General features: G+C 43.6%; 1 protein-coding gene across 1 annotated transcript in view; it reads right to left on the bottom strand.

Moving 5' to 3' along the window:
• Positions 1–3,365: 3,365 nt before the first annotated feature.
• The window catches only part of LOC128150603 (myosin-13), a 36,720-nt gene continuing 15,555 nt past the window's right edge, over positions 3,366–24,530 (bottom strand). The window contains exons 19-40 of the mRNA XM_052806939.1: positions 22,962–23,085; positions 21,969–22,105; positions 20,398–20,653; positions 18,275–18,517; positions 16,483–16,659; positions 15,690–15,835; positions 15,513–15,603; positions 14,331–14,720; positions 14,112–14,238; positions 13,576–13,694; positions 12,683–12,879; positions 12,007–12,190; positions 10,930–11,095; positions 10,017–10,141; positions 8,260–8,568; positions 7,970–8,173; positions 7,760–7,885; positions 6,426–6,596; positions 4,752–4,856; positions 4,577–4,672; positions 4,001–4,135; positions 3,366–3,633 (exon numbers count right to left, since the gene is read on the bottom strand). Of these exons, the coding sequence (XP_052662899.1) occupies positions 3,619–3,633; positions 4,001–4,135; positions 4,577–4,672; positions 4,752–4,856; positions 6,426–6,596; positions 7,760–7,885; positions 7,970–8,173; positions 8,260–8,568; positions 10,017–10,141; positions 10,930–11,095; positions 12,007–12,190; positions 12,683–12,879; positions 13,576–13,694; positions 14,112–14,238; positions 14,331–14,720; positions 15,513–15,603; positions 15,690–15,835; positions 16,483–16,659; positions 18,275–18,517; positions 20,398–20,653; positions 21,969–22,105; positions 22,962–23,085 (3,643 nt within the window). The 3' untranslated portion in view covers positions 3,366–3,618. The remainder of the gene's footprint in view (positions 3,634–4,000; positions 4,136–4,576; positions 4,673–4,751; positions 4,857–6,425; positions 6,597–7,759; positions 7,886–7,969; positions 8,174–8,259; positions 8,569–10,016; positions 10,142–10,929; positions 11,096–12,006; positions 12,191–12,682; positions 12,880–13,575; positions 13,695–14,111; positions 14,239–14,330; positions 14,721–15,512; positions 15,604–15,689; positions 15,836–16,482; positions 16,660–18,274; positions 18,518–20,397; positions 20,654–21,968; positions 22,106–22,961; positions 23,086–24,530) is intronic.

Here is a 24,530-nt window from a genome sequence, read left to right as displayed (position 1 = left end):
TTTTTAAATCAGCATTTTAATCCTCCTTCTGACTTCACAGGTAGGCAAACTAGTAAGGGTTATTCTTAGCATACACTGAGGTATGACATAGCTCCAGCTCTCTTAATAAGCTTATTTGTTACTGTTCTAAATGAAAGAGTCTGTCCTTTTTTATTTCCTAAGTATATCTCATGCTACCTCTGGTTCAACTAAATGAAAAATAGTACATTTCTAGTTCTTAAAGAAATAAATAAATTTTATTTTGAAAACCTAGCAGTTATCCTATTTCAATTTCCTTCCAGCTTTCTGGGCTTTTGGGGGGGCGGGATTTTTTTTTGTCCCCTCAGTCCCTCTTCTATTTTCCAGAAACCGTCTGCTTTTCTTCAGAATGCTAATATGCACCTGCCTATCTTATAAATTTAGTGGCAAGAACTAAGCAAAGAAATACAGAAATACAAAAATCTCTGAGCTGGGAATAGTCTAGAGTTGCCCACTGGAATGCTCAGCACAGACCTGTGTTTAAGTTCTTGCCAGTCTCTGGAGGTTCAATGCCTTTCTCCAGACTTCTCAGGCTCTCTCTTTGTGGAGATACTTAGCTGAACAGTGAGCAATTTTTGAAGAGCAGATGACATGGATGTTTGCTGTCATTTTCACATTTATAGCTAAGTTAAAGGCGTGGCCTGTTTTTTTTTTCATCAGCCTAAGAGCAATTCAAGCCTTTGGCCTGAGCATTGTTCAAACCATCAGCTTAGACAGTGCACTCTGCCCCTGCGCGGAGGTGGCAAGCAGCATTGATTTGGACTGAGTCTTTAACCTTCACTCTGTCTCTTCTGCCTCTCTCCCAGAGGTGTCTTGAGTGAGCAAGGTGACACGTTCTGTGGTCACAAAAGCAATCCAATGATGCTAATGTATGCCTAAACACCTAACAGGCTGCTTTACTGAAATACTCCTGTGGAGAGACAGGTGATCACACAAAATGATCCTTCCTACTGCTGGCCAGCATGCCAAGAAAAAGCCAGTGCTGGCTCATGGGTAATGCACATGCATCTGGTCATTCCATTACCTCTCCCTTCCTGGTATACTGGGACAAGCAAAGGACTCAGAGGGCTCTATAGATCTCATGACAACTACAAAGCACATCTAGAAGCTTCTGGGAGTGGAAAGAAATTTTCAGACAAAGGCCTTTCTTTCAGCTTTGTAAAAATGTTTGCAGCCATCATCATATTAAAGAAAAAATAGCCTTTAAAAGCCACTCCTGCAGAACAAAACTCCCATGCAGGACCTGTTTCTCATTCTTTCAATTTTTCTTCCTTTATGTACAAATAAGAGTATTGAGAACAGGTTTGTACTTAACAAAAGGATAAACCCTGCTAATCTACTCATCTGTCTGCTAGCATTGTGCTTATCACAGCACTGTTTGTTGGCTGGGGCAGACGTGGTCCTAATGTGCACAGCTGTGCAATGAACACCATACCATGTCATGTGAGAGTGTGGGCAGGACCTGCCAGTTTGGGGGGGTTGGACACAGTGACAGTTCCAAGTCACAGACTGCTGCATTTGTGACTGGGTTGTCCACATCCATCTCTGACAACAGAAAATGCCATGCTGAAGAACGTGCAAGCTAAAGCCAGTGATGGCAGGTAGCCATGGAGATGGGGAAAAGAAACAATAAGATGATTTTTGTCAGCTTGGCAGTGATGGAAGATCATCATCTGATGGGGCATTAGCAGACAAAACACTAGAGAGCCATGACTGGCACAAAGGACCCTGAATGTGAACGGGAGGATGACCAGTCAGGAGACACATGGGTTACAGCCAGCAGTGATGGCAAGGTATAAAACATAGGAGAAGGATGACAGAAAGACAAATGGAACACAACGTATAAGAACCATCGACGCAGATGAATACATGGGAGGGGAAAGGAATGACATGGACGGAAGGAGCGTCTGAGGCACATGAACAGCAGGCCACCGAGTGCTGAACTTGAACGGGAGGAGGCAGGAGCCTTGGGAGGGGTGGTGATGGTACTTGTGCCTGAAGATAAAAAACAGCCAGAGGAAACCAGCTAGAGCCACTGGCTGTCACTTGTACACGACCGCCTGGCTGAACACGACCACCCGGCAAAGTCCGGCTCCTACAGACAGCTAACATCCAGGCATCTTAAAATGAAAAATCTGAAGGAGTTAATGTGCTCCACAGCATTTTTGCTTTTGAAGCGGTCCCGTTTTTCACTTGGACAATGACGAGCAGGTCAGCAACGCCCTGTGCCGGGCCAGAGCATCCCCCCCCTTTGCATCCGAGGACCCTGCTCCCCAGGGAGGGCTCCGGAACACAGGGACCCGGAGCGGTACTTGGGGGCAAGAGCCCAAACCCCGGCGTCTCAGAGGGGAGAAGCCTGGGGCTGGCAGAGAGCGCGTCAGGGCAGGGGTCTCCCGGGACAGGCAGAGGGCTCGGCCCCGGCCCCGCTCCCGGCCCCGCTCCGGGATGGGGCTGCTGGCCCCGGTCGGGCGGCCCCGAACACCGTGGCCCGGCCCAGCTTTCAGCGGAGCCGCCTCCGGGCCTCAGGCCGCCGCCGCCGCCCCCCGCCCCTCGGGCCCCGCGGCGCGCCGGGGAGGCCGGGTCCCGCCCGCCGCCGTCCCCGCCGCCGTTCCCGCCGCGGCGCGGCAGCGCCCCCTGCCGCCGCGCCGGGTCGCAGGCACGGCTGCCGCTGGCGGGCTCCCGCGCCCTGGCGGCGGCCCCGCCGCGAGCGCTGCCCGCCGGGAGGCCCCGCCGCCGCCGCCACGCGGCCGAGGGGCTTCGGGGGACGGCGGAGGGGCAGAGCGGGCCGGGCGATCCCGCGCCGCGGCCTGCGGGGATTAGCAGATGCAGCCCCCTCCCCACATGGAGCAGAGCCCCTCCACACACACTGCATGGAGCAGATCCGCCGCCCCCCCAACACTGCATGGAGCAGATCCACCATACACACACTGTATGGAGCAGATCCGCCCCCCCCGCATGGAGCAGATGCCCTCCTTTTCCCTCTCTTCCACAAACACGACACATCCCACAGGGCGCGCACGCGGACGAAGGCAGTGTAGGGCGCCGATCCCCACCCATTCCTTCCACTCGTGGCAGAGCCCCCTCCACACGCGCTTTCTGGAGGAGACACTCTCCCTGTCCCCACAGCGTTATGCCATGGACTGCAAAGGCAGAAGAACAGAGCAGTTCACGTCACAGGTATTGTTACAGCCTTACATAGAGATCTTTTCTGTATTTTTTCCTATTTAGCTGTTAGCTTCTCTCAAGCATGAAAGTTGAAACCATGCAGGACGACTGAGGAGTGTGTTCCCATTACTCTGGCAACACTTTTTCCTGCATAGGACATATCCTGGACTTTGGGAACCGCTGCTGTACCTGCTACATCCATTCACAAAGGCTTACTGTCAGTCTCATAATGAATTGATAGTCCTTACAGTCACCAGAGCATCGCCCAGGTTTATTTTTATTTCTCACAGCTTCTACTTAGAGTTGGCTAAATATGACCAGGTCAAAGATTAGTAACATGCACACCTTGTTACATGAAGCAAGTAATGAATATGTCTGTTGGATGCAGAGAAGTCTATATTGTAATGGAGCCTGCCACAGGTCTGGTCAGGGACCTCATTCCTCTGATTTCTAAATATAAAAAAAGGAAGATAACGTAGAGGTTATCAGAGCAACTGAATTATTTGTGGGGTTGCTTCAGGTTTGTGGCTATTACAAATATTCTGCCATACTACTGGCAAAGAACCCGTATCTCCCAATTCTGCTGAAAGACCTGGATTCTTAGACTAGATCATGTCTGGTCTGTCTCTTGGGAGGCATCAAAAGGACTTTCAAAACCCACTAGTTTTGAATAAGTGCCAATTTCTGGCCTTCTTTTATGAGGACACTCCAGTGCAAGAGTGGGAGGAATACAGCTGTGGCTGCCAGGTCTTTGGGCAGAGATCTTTATGGCACTTCCTGCATAGGAATGGTCCTTCTCTGCAGCCCTCTAACTCACCTGTCCTCCAGTATCACGACTTTTGGCTCGTAACTTGTTAACCTGACATTCAGCAATATCAGCTCGTTCTTCAGCCTCTTCCAGCTCGTGCTGGGTCTTGCGGCATCGTGAGAGATTAGTGTTTGCCTGTTCTTCCTGAAAGTCATGCAAGTGCCATCAGTGACATGGACACAAACTGACATTGCCTTCTTACCATTAACCAAACAACGTATGGCTGCGCCACAGTAACATCACCTACTAGTTAGCCTCACAGCTACATCCCTGCATTGCCAACACTCTATCTAGTACTGTCAACAACATGAGCACTCAGCTGGTGACAGAACAATAAGTCCTGCTCAGTTCCAGCAGGAAAAATTGGCTAGTGTGGCTCCAGAAGTGCAACAACTCCTGGATAATTACAGCTGTGCCTGCTGTGTTGTGAGCTGTAAGTCTTTATGAGGTAAGGAATATTCAAAGGCAGTGGCCATAGCTGCCCTATCAAACAGAGTATTCACTTATTGTAATGAACTTGGGAGCCCAGACCTTTTGGAATTCTCCACCCAGGGCCCACAAAAATTTAAAGAGTTGTGGACTCACAGCTTCGTCAGCCTGTTTCTTGTATGCTTTCACTTTTAACTGCAGCTTGTCCACCAGGTCCTGGAGCCGGAGAATATTTTTCTTATCCTCTTCAGACTGTGGGAAGTGAAAATCAAGTCAGCCTTGGAAGATGGACTGAGGTGATGCACGTAAGAGGGCAGAAGATTTGAAATACCTGGTAAGTGAGCTCCTTCAGCCTTCGTTCATACTTGCGAGCACCTTTCAGTGACTCTGTTCCTCGTTTCTGCTCAGCATCAAGCTCATTTTCTAACTCATTAATCTGAAACACAGTATCATGGTGAAGACAGCAAGCTGCCAAAAATGGCTGCTGATCCTGCTCTAGGATCCTGGGAACCAGGGTTTTGCGGACTAAGGCTGCAGAGAAAGTGGCAGTGCAGGGCATCTTCCTGCAGCTGCTTCTTGGGGCTAGACTAGCTAAAAACTACTCACTGTGCTATATTAGTAGTGACATAGCATGTGAATCCATAGTTATTTATGGACAGAACTTAGCTGTGCATACCTGGGGCATTTATAATCAAAATCAGGCTTAAAGCTGTCAGAGAAGAGGAAATTGAAACAGGGAAGGGAGGGTTCTGTCAATGTTCACCAGGTAAATGGGGAAAATCTCTTTCATTTGTATCTTCAAATCCAGCTCATCCTCATGAATAGTCCCAGTGTATATAAGTCAAACCTGGACACCAATGTGTTTATTTCTGTGTTGATATTTCCTTTCAAAGCCAAGAACACCTAATTCCCAGTCAGTTGTGCTGTATTTTGGAACAGGAACAGTTGAAGAGCACAATAAGTGGGTCAGGCAAATGGTCCATCTAGCTCAATGCTCTGCCTCTGGGAGTGGCAGCGGCATATACCATTTAGGGACAGCATGGAAACCTGGCCGCTATATAATACCCTCACACTTGTCCAGCTTCCACAGTCATTAGATTAGAGGTGTAAGGTGGCATATCTATGCCTGTTCCTTTAAGTATGTCTACAAACCTGATGATTTCTAATCCCTTTTTGAACTTTCTACCAGCTGCCTCTACAGCCTCCCACAGCAGCAAGTTCCAGAATTTCACTGCCCACTCCGTAAAGTACTTCCTTTTAATTCTTTTAAACTGATCTCCAGGTGAAGATGTCCTGATCTGTATTGTGTGTCCTTACTTCTCATATTATGCATTTTGATGAATAACCATTCAGAATACATCTTGGGCACTGCTGTCATGATTCTGTAAACTCTGATTACATCCCCCTCAGCCATCTCCTCTCCAAACAGAAGAGTCCTAGCCTTGTTTGTCTCACCTCATAAGGTTCCACCCACTCAGTTGCCATTCCCTGGATGCTTCTCTAACTGTCAGGTCCTTCTTGAGTTGCAGAGACCAGAACTGCATGTGGTACATTTAATATAGTGGCAAGTGATGCTATCTGTCTTGTTCTCAGTGCCTTTCCTAATGAAGCCCCAAATTTTTTCTCTCTTCTGTTTTTTTTTTCTACTGCACATTGAACAGTTTCTGAGGCTTGTCATGGATGAGACTGAGATCTCCTGGCTGAGCTGTAATTGCCAGTTCCAAGTTCATCCCCAAGTAAGCATGTTTTAAATTATTTTTCCCTAGATAAGTTAGCATGTATGTCTACCCTGAGGTTCATATGCCACCATTTTTGCCCACTCAGTTTTTATGAGGTCATTCTCAAATTCCTCACCCACAGTGCAATGTTTGACTACTCAGTGTAACTCTCATCACACCTGCTGGAGATACCTGGGGTTGTCCCTGTTGTAACCTTCCCAAGAGGTTCCAGCAACCAAGGGCCCACTCAGGAACATGACCTTAGCCTACCCTAGTCTTCACCATACCCTCGCCTCTAATTTCTGGAGTTGCTTCTTTCCACCCTTCAGTGCCAGCTGCTCGGCTTCATCCAGACGGTGCTGCAGGTCCTTCGCCGTCTGTTCCAGATTCCTCTTCATCCTCTCCAGGTGGGCGCTGGTGTCCTGCTCCTTCTTCAGCTCTTCTGCCATCATGGCTGCCTGGTTGTAGTGCATAGTTATGTTATGAACATGCCTCCCCATCCCTGGCAGTTCTGTGTTCTCCCTAGGAGCAATGCCCAGCTTCACGTTGGTGTATGGCTCTCCACATGCTCAGTCAGTGCCCATGGCTGTGCTAAGGGTCTGTCATATAAAGAGGATCACTGTTTCTCAGTATCTGTATTTCTAAAACTACTCTGCCTTGGGGAACGGGCAGGGTTGATAACAAGAAAAAAATAATTAAATCATGCAAATGACTCAGTACCAAAGTTTCATTTTTTAGGAGTCAGTGGAAATTAGGGGCATCTTGAAGTATTACCAGCTAGCACTCTGCATCTCTGGGTTCCCAAATGATTTTGAATATCTGTCCATATGTTGCCTAAATTTGCCGAGGAGTCAGACACCTAGGCAGTTTTTGCTGATGAAATGACCCTGAGTATCTCAAACTAGAATGAAAAGCTTGTGCCTGCTGAGATCTTCAGGACCCAGGATGGATAGCTGTCACCAACGTGACAGGGCAGAGAGGGTGGAGGGGAACCTGCATCACTGCTGCTGGTGGGCAACCAGAACCAGACACAGCACTTCAGGCCCAGGTGCACCATGACTTGATGCAATAGTGTAACCACTTTCTGTTTCATTTTCATATACCTTTCCTAGATAGTCCTAAGATTTGTTTCTTCTGATGCTGTGGAAGTGTAGCCTTGTTTAAATGAAACATTTCTATTCTCTCTTTTTATTTCTTACATGTCTAGCATTTGTAAAGAAGCACGTACGATTTTAGTCTTAATTTCTGTTTTTCTGTGCTGTGTCTAAACAGGACTTGGTTCAGACTACTCTTTTCCTATTACAATGTTGCCAACATTTGTTTTATCTTGTCTATTATGTTTATCCTGGAAGCCAAAGTGAATGTGGGTATCAGGAAGGGGAGACAGAATGCCTCTTCAATACAGACTGCTAGCAGAACATGAGTAGAGGGCCTAGACTGAAGGGGTCTCCCATGGCAAGCAACAGGGCAGAGGCTGTGTGAGGCCCGTGTGGAAGGGATTGTGTGTCACTGATATTTTCTGTTGAAGAACTGGTTCTCCTCCACCTGATTGCTGCCTTTCTAAAGTGTAAAAGTGACTGCAGTAGTATAAAATGGAAAAGAGGCAAGTAAGAAGACTCACATCTGTGATAGCTTTCTTTGCTTTCTCCTCTGCATTTCTGGCTTCCTGAATGCTGTCTTCGACCTCATTCTGTAAGTGAGTAATGTCCACTTCCAGTCTCTTCTTCGTGTTGAGGAGGCTTGTGTTCTGTTGGGACAGTCTGAAGACAGGTCATTCCCACCCCATTTCATGCCACTCCCACGTGCCTATTGTAAAAGAGATATCAAATACCTGAGAATGAAGAAGCTGCACTCGCTCACTGGCATCCATCAGCTCCTGCTCAGAAACTTTCCGGGCTCGCTCTGTCTGCTCCATAGCAGCTCGCATCTCCTCCATTTCTGTTGTCATCAGATTGTTCCTACGCTCTACCATAGCAAGCTGCTCCTTCAGGTCATCACTCTCTCTCAAAGCATCATCCAAATGGAGCTGGGAATCCTTTGAAGGTGAAAGCACCATGAGACTCGGAGGCAAGCAGAGTGAGTGGCAAAGACCTGTAGGACAGCAGCACTTGTGGTTCCTACCTTGAGTTGCCCTTGCACGGCTTTGAGGTGCTTCTGTGTCTCTGCTACCTGACAGTTGGCATGGCTCAACTGTATTTCCATGTCATTCAGATCTCCCTCCATCTTCTTTTTCAGCCTCAAAGCATCATTTCTGCTTCTGATCTCAGCATCCAGCATGGTCTGCATAGACTCTAATATCCTCTGGTGATTCCTCTTAAGCTGGTGAATTTCCTCATCTTTCTCTGCACTCCTTCTATCAACATCTGACTTCACCTGGTTCAGCTCCAGCTGAACACATAAGATTTTTCCCTCTTCATGCTCTAAAGAGCCCTGGCAGGGTTGAAATAATATCATTTGTCTCTGTAGTGACCATTACTGGGAAATGCCCTGCAGAATTTTGACATTTTGCAGCCAGTAATACAGATATATTTGCCTTACTGTGGACCTTTAGAAAAGGCCTAGCACTGAAGAAGCTGACTGCTATTCCCATACATAAGGCATTATACCTCAGCTGGATATTAATCAGTAATTTAGGAATAAGACTCCTTAGGAGAATGCCTCCAATACCACAAGGTCTGGGCACTGAGGGCTATGTTGACACTGCAGAGATAACAAATGATAAACAAATGATAAACAAATGACACTGCAGAGATAACCAAAAACATGTGAAAACATAAGATAGGACAGCCAATCCTCATGCTCAGAAGAAGCTTGCCTTCTCTTGCATCTCCATGCTGAATTCTGCTTAGGGGCTCTGCACTTAGTCCCACCCCAGTAACTGTGTGGGCATGTTCCCCTCCCATACAGCCTTTTTCCTCTGATACTCATATCATCTAGCTTCAGATGTCTAGGAGTTAAAAGCCTGAGTCTTTACAACCAGTGGACAGAAATAAGCACATCCAGAGAATGGAACAGTTGATGTAGCATCCCTTTTAAGAACAGACCCTCCAGAGATGCCTATTTCTCCTTTTTGAGTCTAGAATGAGCTAATGGCGACTAATTCAGGATTAGACTGATGATATTTAGATGCATAAATTAGAGCAGATGGATTTGCATGGCCACTATAAGTCTTGCTTCTACTGACTGCCCATCTAGTGAGATCTAAAGATTAGAGACGTGTCAGTTGTTTTTTACTTTTTCTGCCTAAGGTGAGTTGCAGAGAAAACAAGGTGAGGCTCTTCTTGGTGGTGGACAGCAGAAAGACAAAAGGCAACATTCAAAAGTTGATACAAGGGAAATCCTGACTGCATATAAGGATAAAAATGTTTTCCCGTGAGAATGATGCCACACAGGAAAAGGTTGTCTAGCAATACTATGAAATCTCCATCCTTGGAAATTATAAAGACCAATTACACAAGGCTTTGAGCAACCTAATGTAACTTTAAAGTTAGCCCTGCTTTGAGCAGGAGGTTGGACTAAAGACCTCCAGAGATCCTTTCCAACCTAAGCTAATTCTGTGTCTCTGTGTTTGAGCTATGCCCTAGGTAGACCATGAAATGCTCTCAAAGACATTTTGTGGAGAATCAGGTATGGTCATACAGAAGTAATAAAAACTTTTCCAAGAGACAGTCAGGGCAGACAGGGAACAAAAGGCAGAACCCAGACAAGTGGGAACTGAAGGAGCTGCAATCTGGCATGGATTGGGAAAAAAGTAAGATTTAAAGTTATGAAGAGCTGAGGGATAGCCAAAGACAGTAAGAAAGACTGAGAATATAATCTCCAATTTTTCTCCATTCATGATCTCTGTAAAAACAAGCCCCCTTATTGAGGATACTTGCCTCTGCTTCTTCTAATGCTGCTTGAAGGTCACACTTTTCTTGCTCAATTTGCTTCTTTGCTTTCTCCAGTCCATGTTTAGCTTTTCCAGATTCAGCAATCTGTTCAGTCAGATCAGAAATTTCCTCTGCAACACAGAAAACACACACTCAACTCAAATAATGTTGTCAATGGCACCTGCAATTGCTGTTTGGCAATGGGAATGATGGAAGAGATAATGGTCTAATGTGATGCAGCAGTGAGGAGAAATAATAGGTCTTGTCTCATGTGCAGTCCTTATTTCTGATTACCTGATATTTCCAGTTCAGTGTGCAATCTGAAAATGAGAGGGACCAACGGGAGTGAGGTCAGAGAATAATGTCAACTTCCTCTGGATAGTGAAATTACATCTCCAGAGACAGTCCTGTTTGATTGCTCTCTTTATCCTCAGATACTCCCCAGGGATCATTCAGCTCACAAAAAGGAACTGAGTTGTGTTTCCTTTATACAGTTAGTTTGCTTATTAAATGCCAATCCCTTATGCCACAGCTGCATGGTTCTCTACAAGGACACAGACAACAGCCCTTCAGATTTTCTCTAATGGCAGTGACTGAAGTAATCTGAAAAAAATGAGTATCTGGTTTCATCATAATTTCTGTCCATTCAATTAATTTGGTCCCTGTCCATGAATGGAATTGTAGTGGTGTGAAGGAGGCAGAATACCATGAGGAAATAGGATAATGTAATGAGCTGTAGACATGTGCTTACAGGTGACTTTGAGATCAGCTGAACAGGAAAGAAAGTCACCTAACCTGAGCTTTGTTGGAAAATCATAAAGAACAAAACCCTGGGAAGAGGCAGAGCTCTGGTAGCCCAGAAACATGGAAGCATTTTAGGACTCATGGTGGATCCCAGCTGATAGAGATCTGAACTTACGCTGGAGGTTCTTGTTCTCCCGTCTGATAGTCTCAGCCTGGTCAAGCATTTCTTCATAGGCATTCTTCATGTGGAAGTTCTCAGTGCTAAGAGAGCGAGACTCCTTCTGGGCAGCTTCCAGCTCAGCCTGACTCTCCTGGTACTTCTGCTTCCATTCAGACAGGACCTGGAGTGACAGGAGCATAAGAATGACCCATTCTGCAACACTCCTGTCTTTGCATGTTTACAGGACAAGAACCCAAGAGGCATGGCCTGTCTTATAATCTTTTGCTTTGGACTGTTCTCTGCCTGTGACAATCGATTCACTGTGATACATACTCTGGCTGTTTTGGTGGAAGCTGCTTAAATTATCCTCTTCAGCCAGCACTAGTGCATTCCCCAAGCTCTCAGGCAGGAGTTTGGCTTGACACCAGCCTGGACACAATGTGGTTAGTCTGAATGAGGCTGTGTGAGCCTTTTTATTATTGCAGGAGCCAGTGGTCTTGCACTCAACCCACCAAGAAAGATCATGTTCTACTGATTGTCTCCTGAGTTTGACACCACAGCCCTGCAGGGCATCTTTTTTAGCACATTCACCAAATCCACTCACAAAAGGCTGGGCCAAGGCACAGGGCTGTGCAACATCACTTGGTCAAACAGTGTTGATTCTTTTAAATGTTATTAAAGGCAGTAAAGGCTGGAACTGTGTAAAGGAGTTTGAGGCTTTGCCTAACCTGAATACAAGGCTGGCAGACTAGCATCAGGTGAAAGTCAGGGCTTGTTAGCTTGAATGTGAATACTTGCTCAATCTGCTTGATCAAAGACTAGATATGGATCCTCCCAATCTCCCTTGCGAAGACTTCATGCTTTTTAAAACTATCAGAAAGCTACTTTAGTGTTTGCTGTGGTCATTTTGGGTTACTCACACTGATACATTATCATTACTATATGTCCCATTATATGCTCCTTACCATAGCTTTGCTTTGGATAAAATGTAATTTATCTTACTGTGAGTGCAGAACTTTCATAATTTCAGAATTTGGCCTGGCCTATAAAATGTCTAATGATGTTCAGATCTGGAAGGCTCTGTGAATGAACCTTGTCAAAATTCTTCTGCTTTTTATCAAATGCTGCACAGGCTGCGTTCGACCTCTCCATGTCACTCATGAGGTCATCCACTTCCCCCTGCAGCCTCTGCTTTGTCTTCTCCAGTGAAGCACACTTTGAGTTGACAGCCTCAATCTGCTCCTCTGACTCCTGCAGGCGCTGAGCAAGCTTCTTTCTGCAGGATGAGACAATCAGCACTGAGAGAAAGAAAATTCTGACATTCTCAGAAGATGGACAGGAAGGGAGTTTAGCATGGGAGAGATGGGCAGAGAGGGCAACATGGAAAGCTATGATGGTGTGAACAGAGGGCATCGATAGGAGCTTGGGATGACACAGCACGCTGGAGTCGTGCATAGGCTGGGAGAATACTTACCCAAGGGGTAGACTACACCAATGTGGAGAGGAACCAGAAACACATTTTCAATATTGGCAGTGTAAAGAATGTGATTTTTCAACTGTTATGATTAACTCTATAGTTGATGCACTGGAATTCTCCTTTCTGTAGACACTCCCAAGCCTCTACTCACTCCCCTTTTCACTCCTGACACATTACAAAGCACACCACTCTGCATATTCCCACTACAAGCATATTCTGGTTTCCTCCAGTTCCTTTTCACATTTATGCTTAAATATCCTTCTACTTGCTCCAGACCATCCCTCCACGTACTTGGCCTCCTCCAGCTCCTCCGTGCGCTGAATAGCATCTGTTTCATATTTGGTTCTCCACTGGGCCACTTCACTGTTGGCCTTGGACAGGGCACGCTGCAGCTCCCCCTTGGCTTCCTGCTCCTCCTCATATTGTTCCCGGAGCAAGTCACAGTCGTGGCGAGCAGACTGCAAGGCGTGGGCCAGGGCGTTCTTGGCCTTGGTAGTTAAAATTATACAAATTGTCAAAACATTAACAATTTGTGACTGGATTTTTATAAAAACTTCACATCTCACTGCCCATGTGCAACAGTTTCTAGAGTAACAGAAGGGGCAAAGTGAATAACATTAGGTGCTCTGTGTTTCAGACTTGATGTTGTTAAACAAGATCAGGCGCTTGTCCATCTTGTCTGGGATGCTGCCTCTCAAACATATCAGCACCAAGTGATTCAGACAAAGACACAAGAAATCCAGCAACAGACAAGGTGGGAATTATGTCTCAAGAAGTTTCCCTGTAAGCTTTTCAGGTAGAGTTTGATGTTTATCTGAAGGTGGAAAAAACTTTAAACTGTTTTGTCATATCTAACCCTAGGTACGCCTGCACCCTTCTCTTTCCTTTTTTTGGCTGCTACTGTTTCTTTGCCTCAGGGGTTTCCTGTAACAGAAAGGTATGCACACAGAGCTATTTTCATTCACATCTCTCATGTTTTTGAACATCAGAAAGCATGGTGAGAAGCACTTAAACTGTCTTCCTTATTTCATTTCTAATGTCTCTTCTCTGTGTTATACTCCAAGGCAAAGTTCCAAAGTTTCACTGCTCTGATGTCTCCACCTTTCTCTGAGGAGAAATCTCATTTATTGTTTTACCTCATGGATTTATTTTATAATTTGTTGGTCTGAATTAAAACAAGTCACCTTATTTTCTTCCTCTAGTTGCCTCTTCAGCTCTTCAGTCTGCTGAGTGAAAGCATGTTTGCCTCGAGTCAACTGAGAAATCAGGGACTCCTTCTCCTCCAGTTGCCGAGTAAGTTCACCTATCAAGAAAACATTTATTTTTTTAGACAGAGATACGAAATGTAAAACATATGAATGAGAAGAGCTAGCCATATGGAATGTGATTGCAAGATATAATGTGGTAAAATGAAGGGAAAGTATCAATTTCATTCCCACCAGTAGGAAAAAGCTATCAAAGAGAAATGTTGTGCTGACATCAAAGGAAAGGGGATGAACTGACCACAAATTCACACATTCATTTTGATTGACAGTGCTTCTTTTGGTTTGGTTTTATGGTTCCTTGGGTGGAGTTTCTATGACTGCCACCAGAAGGAAATTCTACCATCGGAGTTCTGTTCAGATCACCCAGTGATGAATATATTACAAAATACACAGGCATTCAGACAGCATATTTAAGTACTTGGCACAGGACTATTACATTTCGTCTGGGGACACACCATTCTCAGTCTGTAGACGTGTTTTCTGCATGTTCAGATCATTAATTAGTCGCAAATGTTCATCATCTTTGGTTCTGACTTCACTGAACTGGTCTTCGAGAGCTCGGCACATCTTTTCCAGATTGCTCTGTTACGAGATAGAAAGCATATCCTTCAGCTCATCTAATTGTTCAGAAGAACAATGGTAGTGATGAGAAATGTTTCTTCCTGTGCAGCAACCTTGGCTTTGGAGACAGACTCCATGTTACTGGCCAAGTCGTCAATCTCCATCTTCAGCTCACTCTTCTCCTTCTCCAGCTTCTGTTTCACTCGTTGCAGGTTGTCGATCTGCTCCCCAAGCTCAGCTGTGCTGTCCGCGTGCTTCTTCTGCAGGGCGGCAGCTGTGGCTTCGTGCTGCAGCATGGCCTCTTCGAGGTCACGGCGCATCTTCTGAAATTCTGCCTCACGCTTCTTGTTCATATCGATCTGAGCTGCAGTAGCCCCTCCTGCTTCTTCTAGGCGCTCGCTGATCTCCTCTAGCTCCCTGGAAAGGTCAACTCGCTGCTTTTCAGTCTTTGCACGGATTGCACGTTCAGCCTCCATTTCTTCCTCCAATTCCTCTATTCGAGCCTGTGAAAGTTAATTGGTTAAATGAGGACTTGTGAATAGACAGATATGAAATTATCATTAAGGAATAAAGAGCAAACATTCACATCCCTTTATATCAGCATAAAGCGTGACGCACCACTAGAAATTTCACTGAATTTTGTCCTATGACATGCAATATTCAGTTTTGGAACAACAGTGAATGTAAAATCTGGTATTTCATTTTATGTTATAGCTCAGAATGGATTTATTATGTTATGAAGAATCTGGTATTGCACTTTTGTGAAGAAATAGGGGATGTGTCACTGGAAAATGTAAAGGAATGCGAGTTTCTTAGTAATTTCCCAAAGGTCAGGCCAAAACAAAGCAGTGTCCTCTCTCCATCAGCAAACAAGATGGAAGGAACCTTGAGATGAACAACCATGGGATAATAGCACTGAAGAGACCTGTCTTTCTGGCCTTGCATTTAGAAGGTGATCTCTGTCCTGATCATGACAGATTATGCCACATTTTATTGTTTTCTTAGAAAAGTAATTCTCAGTGGCTTCACTACTGTTGTAACTCAGTATCTATCTGATCCATTTTCAAAGCCTGCCACAAGCTTGACTTAAGAAATTTCTTACATTGTTATATATGATTAGAGGCCAGAGTTTTTGTAAAAGTGCCCTGAGATGGGAACAGCACCCAGAGTCCATGTTAATTGCTTTATTCATGTGTAGAAAAATATTTTTGTAGAAGAGTCTAAGAATAAATATCAATTAATTCTAAGGAACTTGTGCTCGGCTACTAAAAATATCAGTAACTCTTAGACTTTACCTGAAGCTCCTTAATTTTCTTTTGCAGCTGAGAACTTTGAGCCTGCTCATCTTCAATTTTACTTTGCAACTGGCTAATTTCAAAATCCTTTCTGTTAAAGAACGAGAATGCAAATTCAATACGGTTAAGATAAAATCTGAATTTTAGAATTCAGAGCATAAAAAGTCAGTACAATACTTCTTTAGCCTGTCATCCATCTGTTGCTTATCATTTTCCAGATCCATGATAGAATCCTGAGACATTTTCAGATCTCCCTCCAGTTTCCTCTTAGCTCTCTCAAGGTCCATTCGCAGTTTCTTCTCTTGTTCCAGAGATCCTTCAAGCTAAAACACATAAAACATACTTTGAAAGTAACTATTCTTGATTTAAAAATCTAACTAGGGTTGGAAACTGATGAACAGAGAAAACAATCAGATCCTGTATGTACTTCTCATCTCCACCTGTGCTACACTCTTGCTGCAAGATCAGAGCTGCCATTATGGTTTGGTTTCAGATACTAAGCTGTCCACAGCTTGGCTGTGCACAGTTGAAATGCAAGTTTTTGAAAAATACAGAAATGAAAATTTTCCAGTGGCTGCAGTTCCTAGCATATAGACTGCCAAGTATTGACAAATTCCCAGTGTTCATAACTTCCTGGAGTATAGCCACACTGCACAGTAAGAGACCACAAATAACTCAGCAGCAGACTTCAAACTGCCACAGATATACTGCTCCAGCTAATTGGTTAAAATGGGGCACAAAAGTCTACAGTGCTGAAATACCCAGTGATGAACATAGTTTAAATGGGCAGGGAAAGATGAAAGATGTACTGGATTCCACAATACCCTGACAACTGGCAGTGATTTATTAGCTGAAAGTATTAGGTCTGGCTTGGCTGCTTTAGGTGTTGCTTATACTCCCAGCTACAGATTTCTAGTCTCTTCTAATCCATCAGAGCATCCACCTACATAACCCAAAAACTTTTTCTTACATCGTCTACTTGCTGCTCCAGTTTGGTCTTGGTTTTGGTGAGTGTGCTGACTTTGTCTTCCTCAACTTGCAAGTCATCCAGTGTCTGCTGGTGGGCTTCCTGGAGGGCCTTTTTCTCCTTAGTGAGTTTAGAAATATTTTCATCCAAAGCTGCCATCTCTTCAGTAAGATTCTTAACCTGTTAGACAGCCAGCATCCATACTATGAGTGGGTGCCTTGAGAAATGACAGACTGAGAACACAGTGAGTGCACCCTTGCAAAATCTTGCATGGATGTAGTCAAAATGCTCTCCACAGAAGGTCTGTGTCATTCATGATGAGGGTAGCAACAAGTGTCATGCCTGACAGTCACACCTCTCTGGTCCTGCAATGGTAGGAATTCTTGCTTTAGTTGTTTTTGACTGCCAGCCCTATCCTGCTGAATTCTGTAGTGGAACATGAGCTAGATCTTCACTTGCTTCTGCAAGCTTTTCCCACTGGGATTTAGAAAAGGTCTCTGAGTTGCTTTTGCTCAAAAAATGTATTATTTCCTGCATGTGATATATTTGCTAGGTGAACAGCTGTAAATTCTCAGCAAGTGAGGTTCTTTGTGCCAAGCATAGCCAAAGATATGTTAAGTTTTCCATAAAAGTGAAAGGAATATGGTAATATGACAAAGAACCTTATGCCCTTGGAACAGGTGTTCATGAATTTAGGGCAGGAGCTTCTAACTGGGCTGCTAGCTTTACCTTGGAAACTTATTCCTTGTACTTCAATGGAGCATTGCACATCAGCAACCTTATCTCAGATGCATCAGACACTGTGCATTAGCCTGCCTAAACCTTGCTTCCTGTTTGTCTCATTTGGATGGGAAAGCCTGACAGCAGGAATAAGGAAAGTCCACTCTGCTAAATGCTTTAGCTATATGGTCCTGATATCTGATAAGACACTCCCTTATCCTAATACCTGGCATGAGCTAGATTTCCTCTAAGCATTAGTGTAGGAATGTCCAACATATCAGTAATTGCAAAATTAGGATCCAGTATTTTCTCAGTGATGGCAGTGAAGGGAACCTCAAGGTTGTAATTACATCTCTGCTAATATTGTTTCCACAGCAGGACTGAACACTGTCACCACAGATGTGGGCTTTTGAATTCTAACATATATATCTCAATTCTGTCTCTTCACATAGATTGTTGAGATGTACGTGAAGAGACCTGTGCTTTTACTGGGAGATAAATGAGTTAATGACCACCTGACACAGACCCTCCTTGCTACACTGACAGTCTGAACCTTAGAAGTCAGGAAGAACTCCTATCATATCATCAAGTCAATGGAAGGAAATGATGTCCATCCTAGCTGAGATCTGGGCTTCTTAAGTATAAGAGAATTATAAGAAAACATTTGACATCTGCAAAACCAGTTCTCCTCAATGCATGTGAGAAAGGACCAGCATAGCCATTCTGTGCTGAGCTACTCACAAGCATACTAGTCCTCCATTATCCACAGGAGACACAAATATACTGGTTCCTTATGACTGCAAATAGCCAAATATGGAAATTCTCATCAAGCACCATAACAACTTCTTAACTCTTTTTGAACTGTCACAGAAAATATATTTTTCCTAAAAGCAAGTTGTAATTTTAACAGAAAATTTTCTGTCACAGGTGATTAAGTGGCAATACATCTCTCCTATGCCTTGGGCACTTATCACTTCCATTCAGAGCACTTAGGAATGACCGCAACTTTCCACAAAACTGAAAACTGTCTGGGAAAACTATCTGGGGAAGAATAATTCCCTGATTCCTCTGTCACCTTATTCTCTGTTGCATGCTTCTCCTTTTCCACTTTGGCCAGAGTCAGTTCAAGATCATCAATATCTTTCTTCAGCTCAGAGCACTCATCCTCAAGTTTCCTCTTCTTTGCTGTCAGTTCAGCGTTTGTCTCCTCTTCATCCTCCATTCTTTCACTTAGTTCTTTAATTTTAGCTTCCAGCTGGATTTTACTTTTGATGAGTCCTTCACATCTCTCTTCAGCATCAGCTAGATTTTCACTTTCCTGTCAGAACATATTGAAGACACGTTATATTTATCATAAAAAAGACAAAAGGCAACATCTGTTGTTCAAGCGCCATGTCCAGGAAATTGATTACACAAGTCAGGGCAGAATTTCCTATGCAAATCACAGTAACACACACGATTCAATCATGAGGAAATTGTCCTGCTTAGTTATGGCTAGGAAAGTGGGCCATAATCCTATGGTAGAGACACTTCCTTTCAGCTGGTTAGATGGTTTGACTACAATACCATGCAACAGAGTCAAACGGTTCAGTCATAACAAGAAGCCTGCAAGGAATCAATGAGATAAATAGGTGGGTAGCAGACTGGGTTTCAAGGAAGCATGATCTTAGATGTGGATTTGTAAAATATATAGCATTTCAAAGCCATCTTTCATAGAGCGTTGGATGGTTCTATCTTTAATAAGCTCCTCCAACTCTAATGACACAGGTCAGACTGTCTCCCCACAAACTTATCCCACTTTATTCACATGAGGCTAACCTTGCTCCCATCATTCTCTAACCACTCTGTCAGCCAAGACAGGGTCAAGCTTGACCTAAACTGTAGCCTGCAACTTTTACTATAACTAACATTTTGAGACATATGATTAACAGATAACATTTTGTCTAAATTAATGCTTCTATGAGGTATTCTACACAGAATACCAGAAAAGGTATCTGTTGCCTTCCAGAAGAGTTATGGCTGAAAGCCATAACTGCAGTAACAGAAGATGGTATGTTTAATTCTCTCTCAGATTCTGACTGAAACCCATACTGCACTGAAAATCATGGCTAGTGAGTGTGTATCTTCTGAGGACAAACTTGGAGAAGATGGTGCTTGAAGAATATTTCAAGCAGGGTTGATAGAAATTCCCCCAGGAAAATGGGACTTAGCAAGAAGACAGGAAGGACTCCTCCAATACTGAAACACTGAGAAAATGGGAGTTGAGAAAGAGTCAGACGACACACTTGAGGGCAATGATCATACTTAGAAGTTCTTTTATGTTCTAAAATCTGAACTCTGAGTGTTTTGAAAGGCATCCTAACCTGGAAGTTAGTTAACCTAGTTAAACCTGGGCTTCTTGGGTTTTTTTGGCTTACCATCCATGAAGGGGTTAAAGTGAAGTCCTATATGGTTGTAAACTAGGTGGGTTCTGGAGAACAGAGCATTAAATACTAAGAAGGGTACAAAGAAACTGAGAAAACTGAGGTTAAGTTGAAGTTCTGAAAAAGGATTCAGGTAATGAATCTGATCTTCAGCATGCAGTTACAGACTCAGTGCTTGAAACAATACAGGATTCTTGTTGAAACCCAAATGGTTCGAAAGCACATGGAAACAAGTGACAGGTCCACTTGTACCAGACTGCCCTTGGCCATGTAGTATCTTACTACCTTTTAAAACCTGACAGTATTCATGTCTTGTGCAATTTCAGTCTCTGCTCAGCAGTATTCCAGAGAAAAGCATCAGTCTTTGTTCCACAGTTTCAGTCCTGTCTCTAACAGAAAAGCACCCCTGCCCTGGCTCCATATTATAATGTTCAGCAGATGTGGACACAGCCTGTATTTCATCCAGAATCAGATACCATTGTTAGGAGCACATTGTATATACTGTGGAACATCTGATTCTTCCACTGGTGATTGCTTAATAGTGAAGTGGGTTTACATGTGAGCTCAGTCAGAATTTCTTGTATGCCTGCTGGTGGTAATGTTTTATACGTGCTTTGTACTCACTTTGCTTAGGTGTAAATGACAAGACCAGATACAAAGCAGTGGAAAATCTGGCCCTGTTACATGTCTGTTTATGAAGGTCAATGGAAAAGAGAAGGGAAAGAGCAGCAGAATAAGAGGAAGTGGGGTGAATCTGAAAATGGAGGTTACTCACAGATTGAACCTGAAGCTGCAAGTCATTTTTCTCTTGCAACAGGGTCACCATTTTCTCCTCCAGCTCTTTCCTCTTTGCCTCAGACTTTGCAAGCTCTTCCTTGGTCTTCTCAAACTCCTCCTTCATGTTGGCCATCTCCTTCTCAGATTCTGCACTCTTCAGCAAGGGCTTCATCTTGAAGTACAGCTTCATCCAGGGCCAGTGCTTGACATTCATGAATGCTCTAACATTGTATTGGATGATATAAATGGATTCTCTGAAAACACATGAAAACACAGTTTATGAGGCTGGTGAGAGTTGGGTTGGAAACAGACTCTGATTATTTGCCATACAGCAGCAGCATTTTCCTCAAGGAACTTCTGCATGAGACTTTTTTCCTCACCTCCCTTGCTTTTATTGGTCATTTCTAGGCCCTTGATTGCAGAATTGCTGGTTCAGTAGCATGAACAATAACTATGTCTGAATATAAGAGGGAGAAATACTCCAAAACAGACAAACTTCTCTGGCATGTTGCCTGGGAATCTCTGAGACTTCCCTCAGTCTCAAAGAAAGTGCAAGTGCTCAAGTGAATACCAGAGTGAAAACTGACCTCCTTGAAGTGTTGCTGCTGAGATTACAAATCTGAGAGTTACTGTCAATTGTGGAAACAGCAGCTTGATGCTTTTTGGGTCACTCAAACTAGCAAATACCATATTAGAAATTATTAAGACAGAAGCTGAAAACAAAAATGAAATCTTTTTATGGTATTGAATGTAAAAGGATGTTGTTGGTGCCCATAGTTGAAGGGGAGGTTAGATAATTCCTTGCAGAGAAATCCAGGAAGAGTTATTGAATACTTAGAAACTATCCCTGGCTCAGGAAGCCCCTGAGCTAAATATATACTGCAGAGTATTACAAATAAAAGCAGCTGGTTGGCAGAGCATCCTATACATTTATGCAATCCTTGCTCCCCCTAAACCCTTCACTTGTCAACAACATTTGAGAAAGTTTGCCTAGCTCGCCCAGTCCTGCCACTCCTACACTCTAAATTTTGTATGAGTCATCCCATCTCAAAGGGAGAGAGCTGAAACGGGAGGGGTATATGGGATTGTCGAAAGTATGGAGTACCTTCTCTGTACAAGCTAGAATTGTTCATTTTAGATGATGTAGTCACAAAAGAAAATTAAAGAGAAGGAGAGCAAAGAGTGATTATATGCCATTCCTTACAAAACTAGTGTGATCCAATGAAGTTATCAGACAACATGTCCAAACCAGACAAACCTTAGCACTTGTTCAGTTGGCTATCTCCGTCACAGGCTTCTTTAAAAGTTGAAAATGGTAAGTGCATTCCTGGAGAAAAGGTTCACTGTTAAATACTAAATATCATGGTCCAGCTGCATGGTCCAATTGCTAAATAGCCATTGCCAGAATTTGGGAAGCTGTAACAAGGAAACTATTAGTTTGTACTTGCTCTGTTTCCCCTAGTCTTTCTAAGGGTCTTTCCTGAGGACAGTTTTTTGCCTGAGACAGAGTACTGCATTGCTGGACTTTTGGTCTGACACAGTATGATTGTTAGTATTTTCTTATATTACCTTCTTTCATTCATCTTTTTAAATTCAGTTCTCATGAGGTATCCTCTGCACATAGCTTGTGTATGAGTGATGAGGCTCACAAGCTTCTCATCTCTCATCTCTTCCAGGAGTCCCAGGAGACCTGCCTTGAAGAACACCTAGAACATAAAAGAGGGTCAGATGGTTTGAGGCTTAGGCAGGTACACAATCATTGGCAGCTGATGCAGGGTAGTACAAGGCAGTTTTGGAAAAATGCCTGCAGAGTAAAGGTTTAACAGCTAGAGAAATTTTGTGTCAGTATTCATATCCTCAGTGTTCCTATGATTCATGACAAGTCACTCTATGTATGATCTAATCATGTTATTGCAGTGTTATTTGATGCCTGCTCCAGCGTAGGCTGGGGAAGATCTAGCTCATCAGTAGTTATTAAAACAAAGAGTTAACTTTTAACTTAGTACTATATTCTACTCTGTCTCTTCACTGTACTCTACCCTTCTATGTCAGGCTCAAGATTTGCTCTGTAAACTGACCTAGAGATGGCTTGAGAACATACATGGTGATGTGTGTTCAGTAGTGTAGGCGATTGGGGTTTTGTCCAGAAATAGTACTGTCTTGGTTGTGCTGATCAGACAATCAGTGTCCCACCTAACACTGCTTTGGATATGGAAGATAGACTTGTGTGTGTGCCTAAATCCCCTTAAAAGTCTGACTGTCCAAACTTGTCTGAGGTTGTCTAACATGCACTGATATAAATGAGTTCAACTGGCAGGAGAAAGGGGCAGCACTAGTTCTAGCTGCAGCCACGCTGTGTCACTCTGGTAGTGTGGTGTTCCCAGGGCTGAGTGCTACCCCTCACACTTACCCCCAGAACCAGACAAGTTTTCTGTACTCCTTCTTGATAGTGGTGTTCTTTGTTTCTAATCATCCTGAAGGCTGATTTCATACGCAAGAAATACTTTCAACAAACAAAATTTTTTGCCATTAATTATACGCACTCTTCCACAAGGGCTTTACCTTGGTGTGGCCAAATCTGTATTGGTTGTGGTCAACATCAATGGAGGAAAGAAGCTTTTCTGAAGCCTTTTTGCTGTCAATGAATTGGCCTTCTGGAATGGCTGAGGCATTAAGAATCTTGTACCTGTGGTAAGACAGGTTGCAAGGACTGGTTGCAAACAGGGTGAGGAAAATAGGATCCATCATATATCATAAAATATATGGAAGCTGAGCTATCTGAAAGTGGCTGAATATGCCATCTGAAATCTAGACAGTCTTGGCTGAACAGAATGTGATGACAAGGGGACATGTCTACTCTTCAGAGTAATCTGTTGGCTGTGTAACAACACAGTATGTTGTTACATACAAAATTAATGTGCATACTTAAGAGTGTCTGCAGGTCCAGGAATTAGGAAGAACATAGTGAGAACATGTCAACATCTTCTCTTGTTTCATTAATCAGAGGAATGCTACTCAAATTAAAGTTGAGGATTAATTAAAACTACTAACAAAAATCAGCTATATTCCAAAGGGAATACAGGTCTTGCACAGCTCACGGTCTCTGCAAGTTGTACCACTGAATCCTTGAGTTTGGACTAAAAATGGCATGGTATTATTCTGTAAATGCTAACAGCAGTCTTAGCATTTTGCAAGGTAACTTAATGATTAAGGTAATCCTGTGTCATGGACAGGATCACCTAATCCTTCTAAAGGAGTTTCTTCATATACATCAATGAGGATCTGTGACTGTACACTGGAGCACTTCTTATTCTCAAGTCTACCTTGAAAGAGAATATGTAAAATCAAGACAGTGATAATGGTGCAGTGAATTTATTCTCTATTTTAGGCTTCCATTGTAGTTCCTCCTGAACTTCAGCACATTTCCTTTGAACTATAAAGCACTTTGTGGTTCTGGACCATGGCCATTATGGATAGATTCCTTCACCTGTCACATCAGATCATGATTTGACAACTGAGACCAGCTAATGCCTTACTGAACATCAGGTTGCAGGGCATTTTCAGAGATGTCTTGGGTCCTTTTCACACCAGTTCCGCATGGAAGATGCTACTGTTACATTTATTTATAACAGCAGCCAGTTCCGATTCAGCACTTTATAGCAACTGAGCTCACATGAATCAGTTTAATTGTCTCTGTTTTAATGATGAGGAAAACAAGGCACAGGATGCAGGCCAGTGACAGAGCACTGGCAGAGCCTTGGGTTTTTGAATGCTTAGTCAGTGCACTGTAAGGAGGCTGTGATGATGTGTATTGTTTTTGTATCTATGCTCTGGGAGACCTACAAAGAGCAGTCTATAATGCCACAATTCATTACGCTACAAGCATTTTGCTTCTCTTTGAATCATCAGGCGTTGACTACAGTTTAGAAATGATACTAGTTCTGGTTAATCAAGAAATCTCTGGTCTGATTAAAGAGGGAAAGACTGGAGTGACCTAAGACAATATTAATGACTTGGTTCCCTCAAAAGCCACTAATCTAGTCTGATTCAGGGGGTGTCTCTCCACGGTGTCACCAGACTTGTCACCCGAGTTGTGGGTTTACTGAGTGAGGCCTTATCTTAACAGACAGT

Source organism: Harpia harpyja, chromosome 14, assembly GCF_026419915.1.
Source record: "Harpia harpyja isolate bHarHar1 chromosome 14, bHarHar1 primary haplotype, whole genome shotgun sequence".
Taxonomy (NCBI): domain Eukaryota; kingdom Metazoa; phylum Chordata; class Aves; order Accipitriformes; family Accipitridae; genus Harpia; species Harpia harpyja.
The sequence above is the reverse complement of the archived record's forward strand: the minus strand, read 5'-3'. Positions and strand labels throughout refer to the sequence as shown.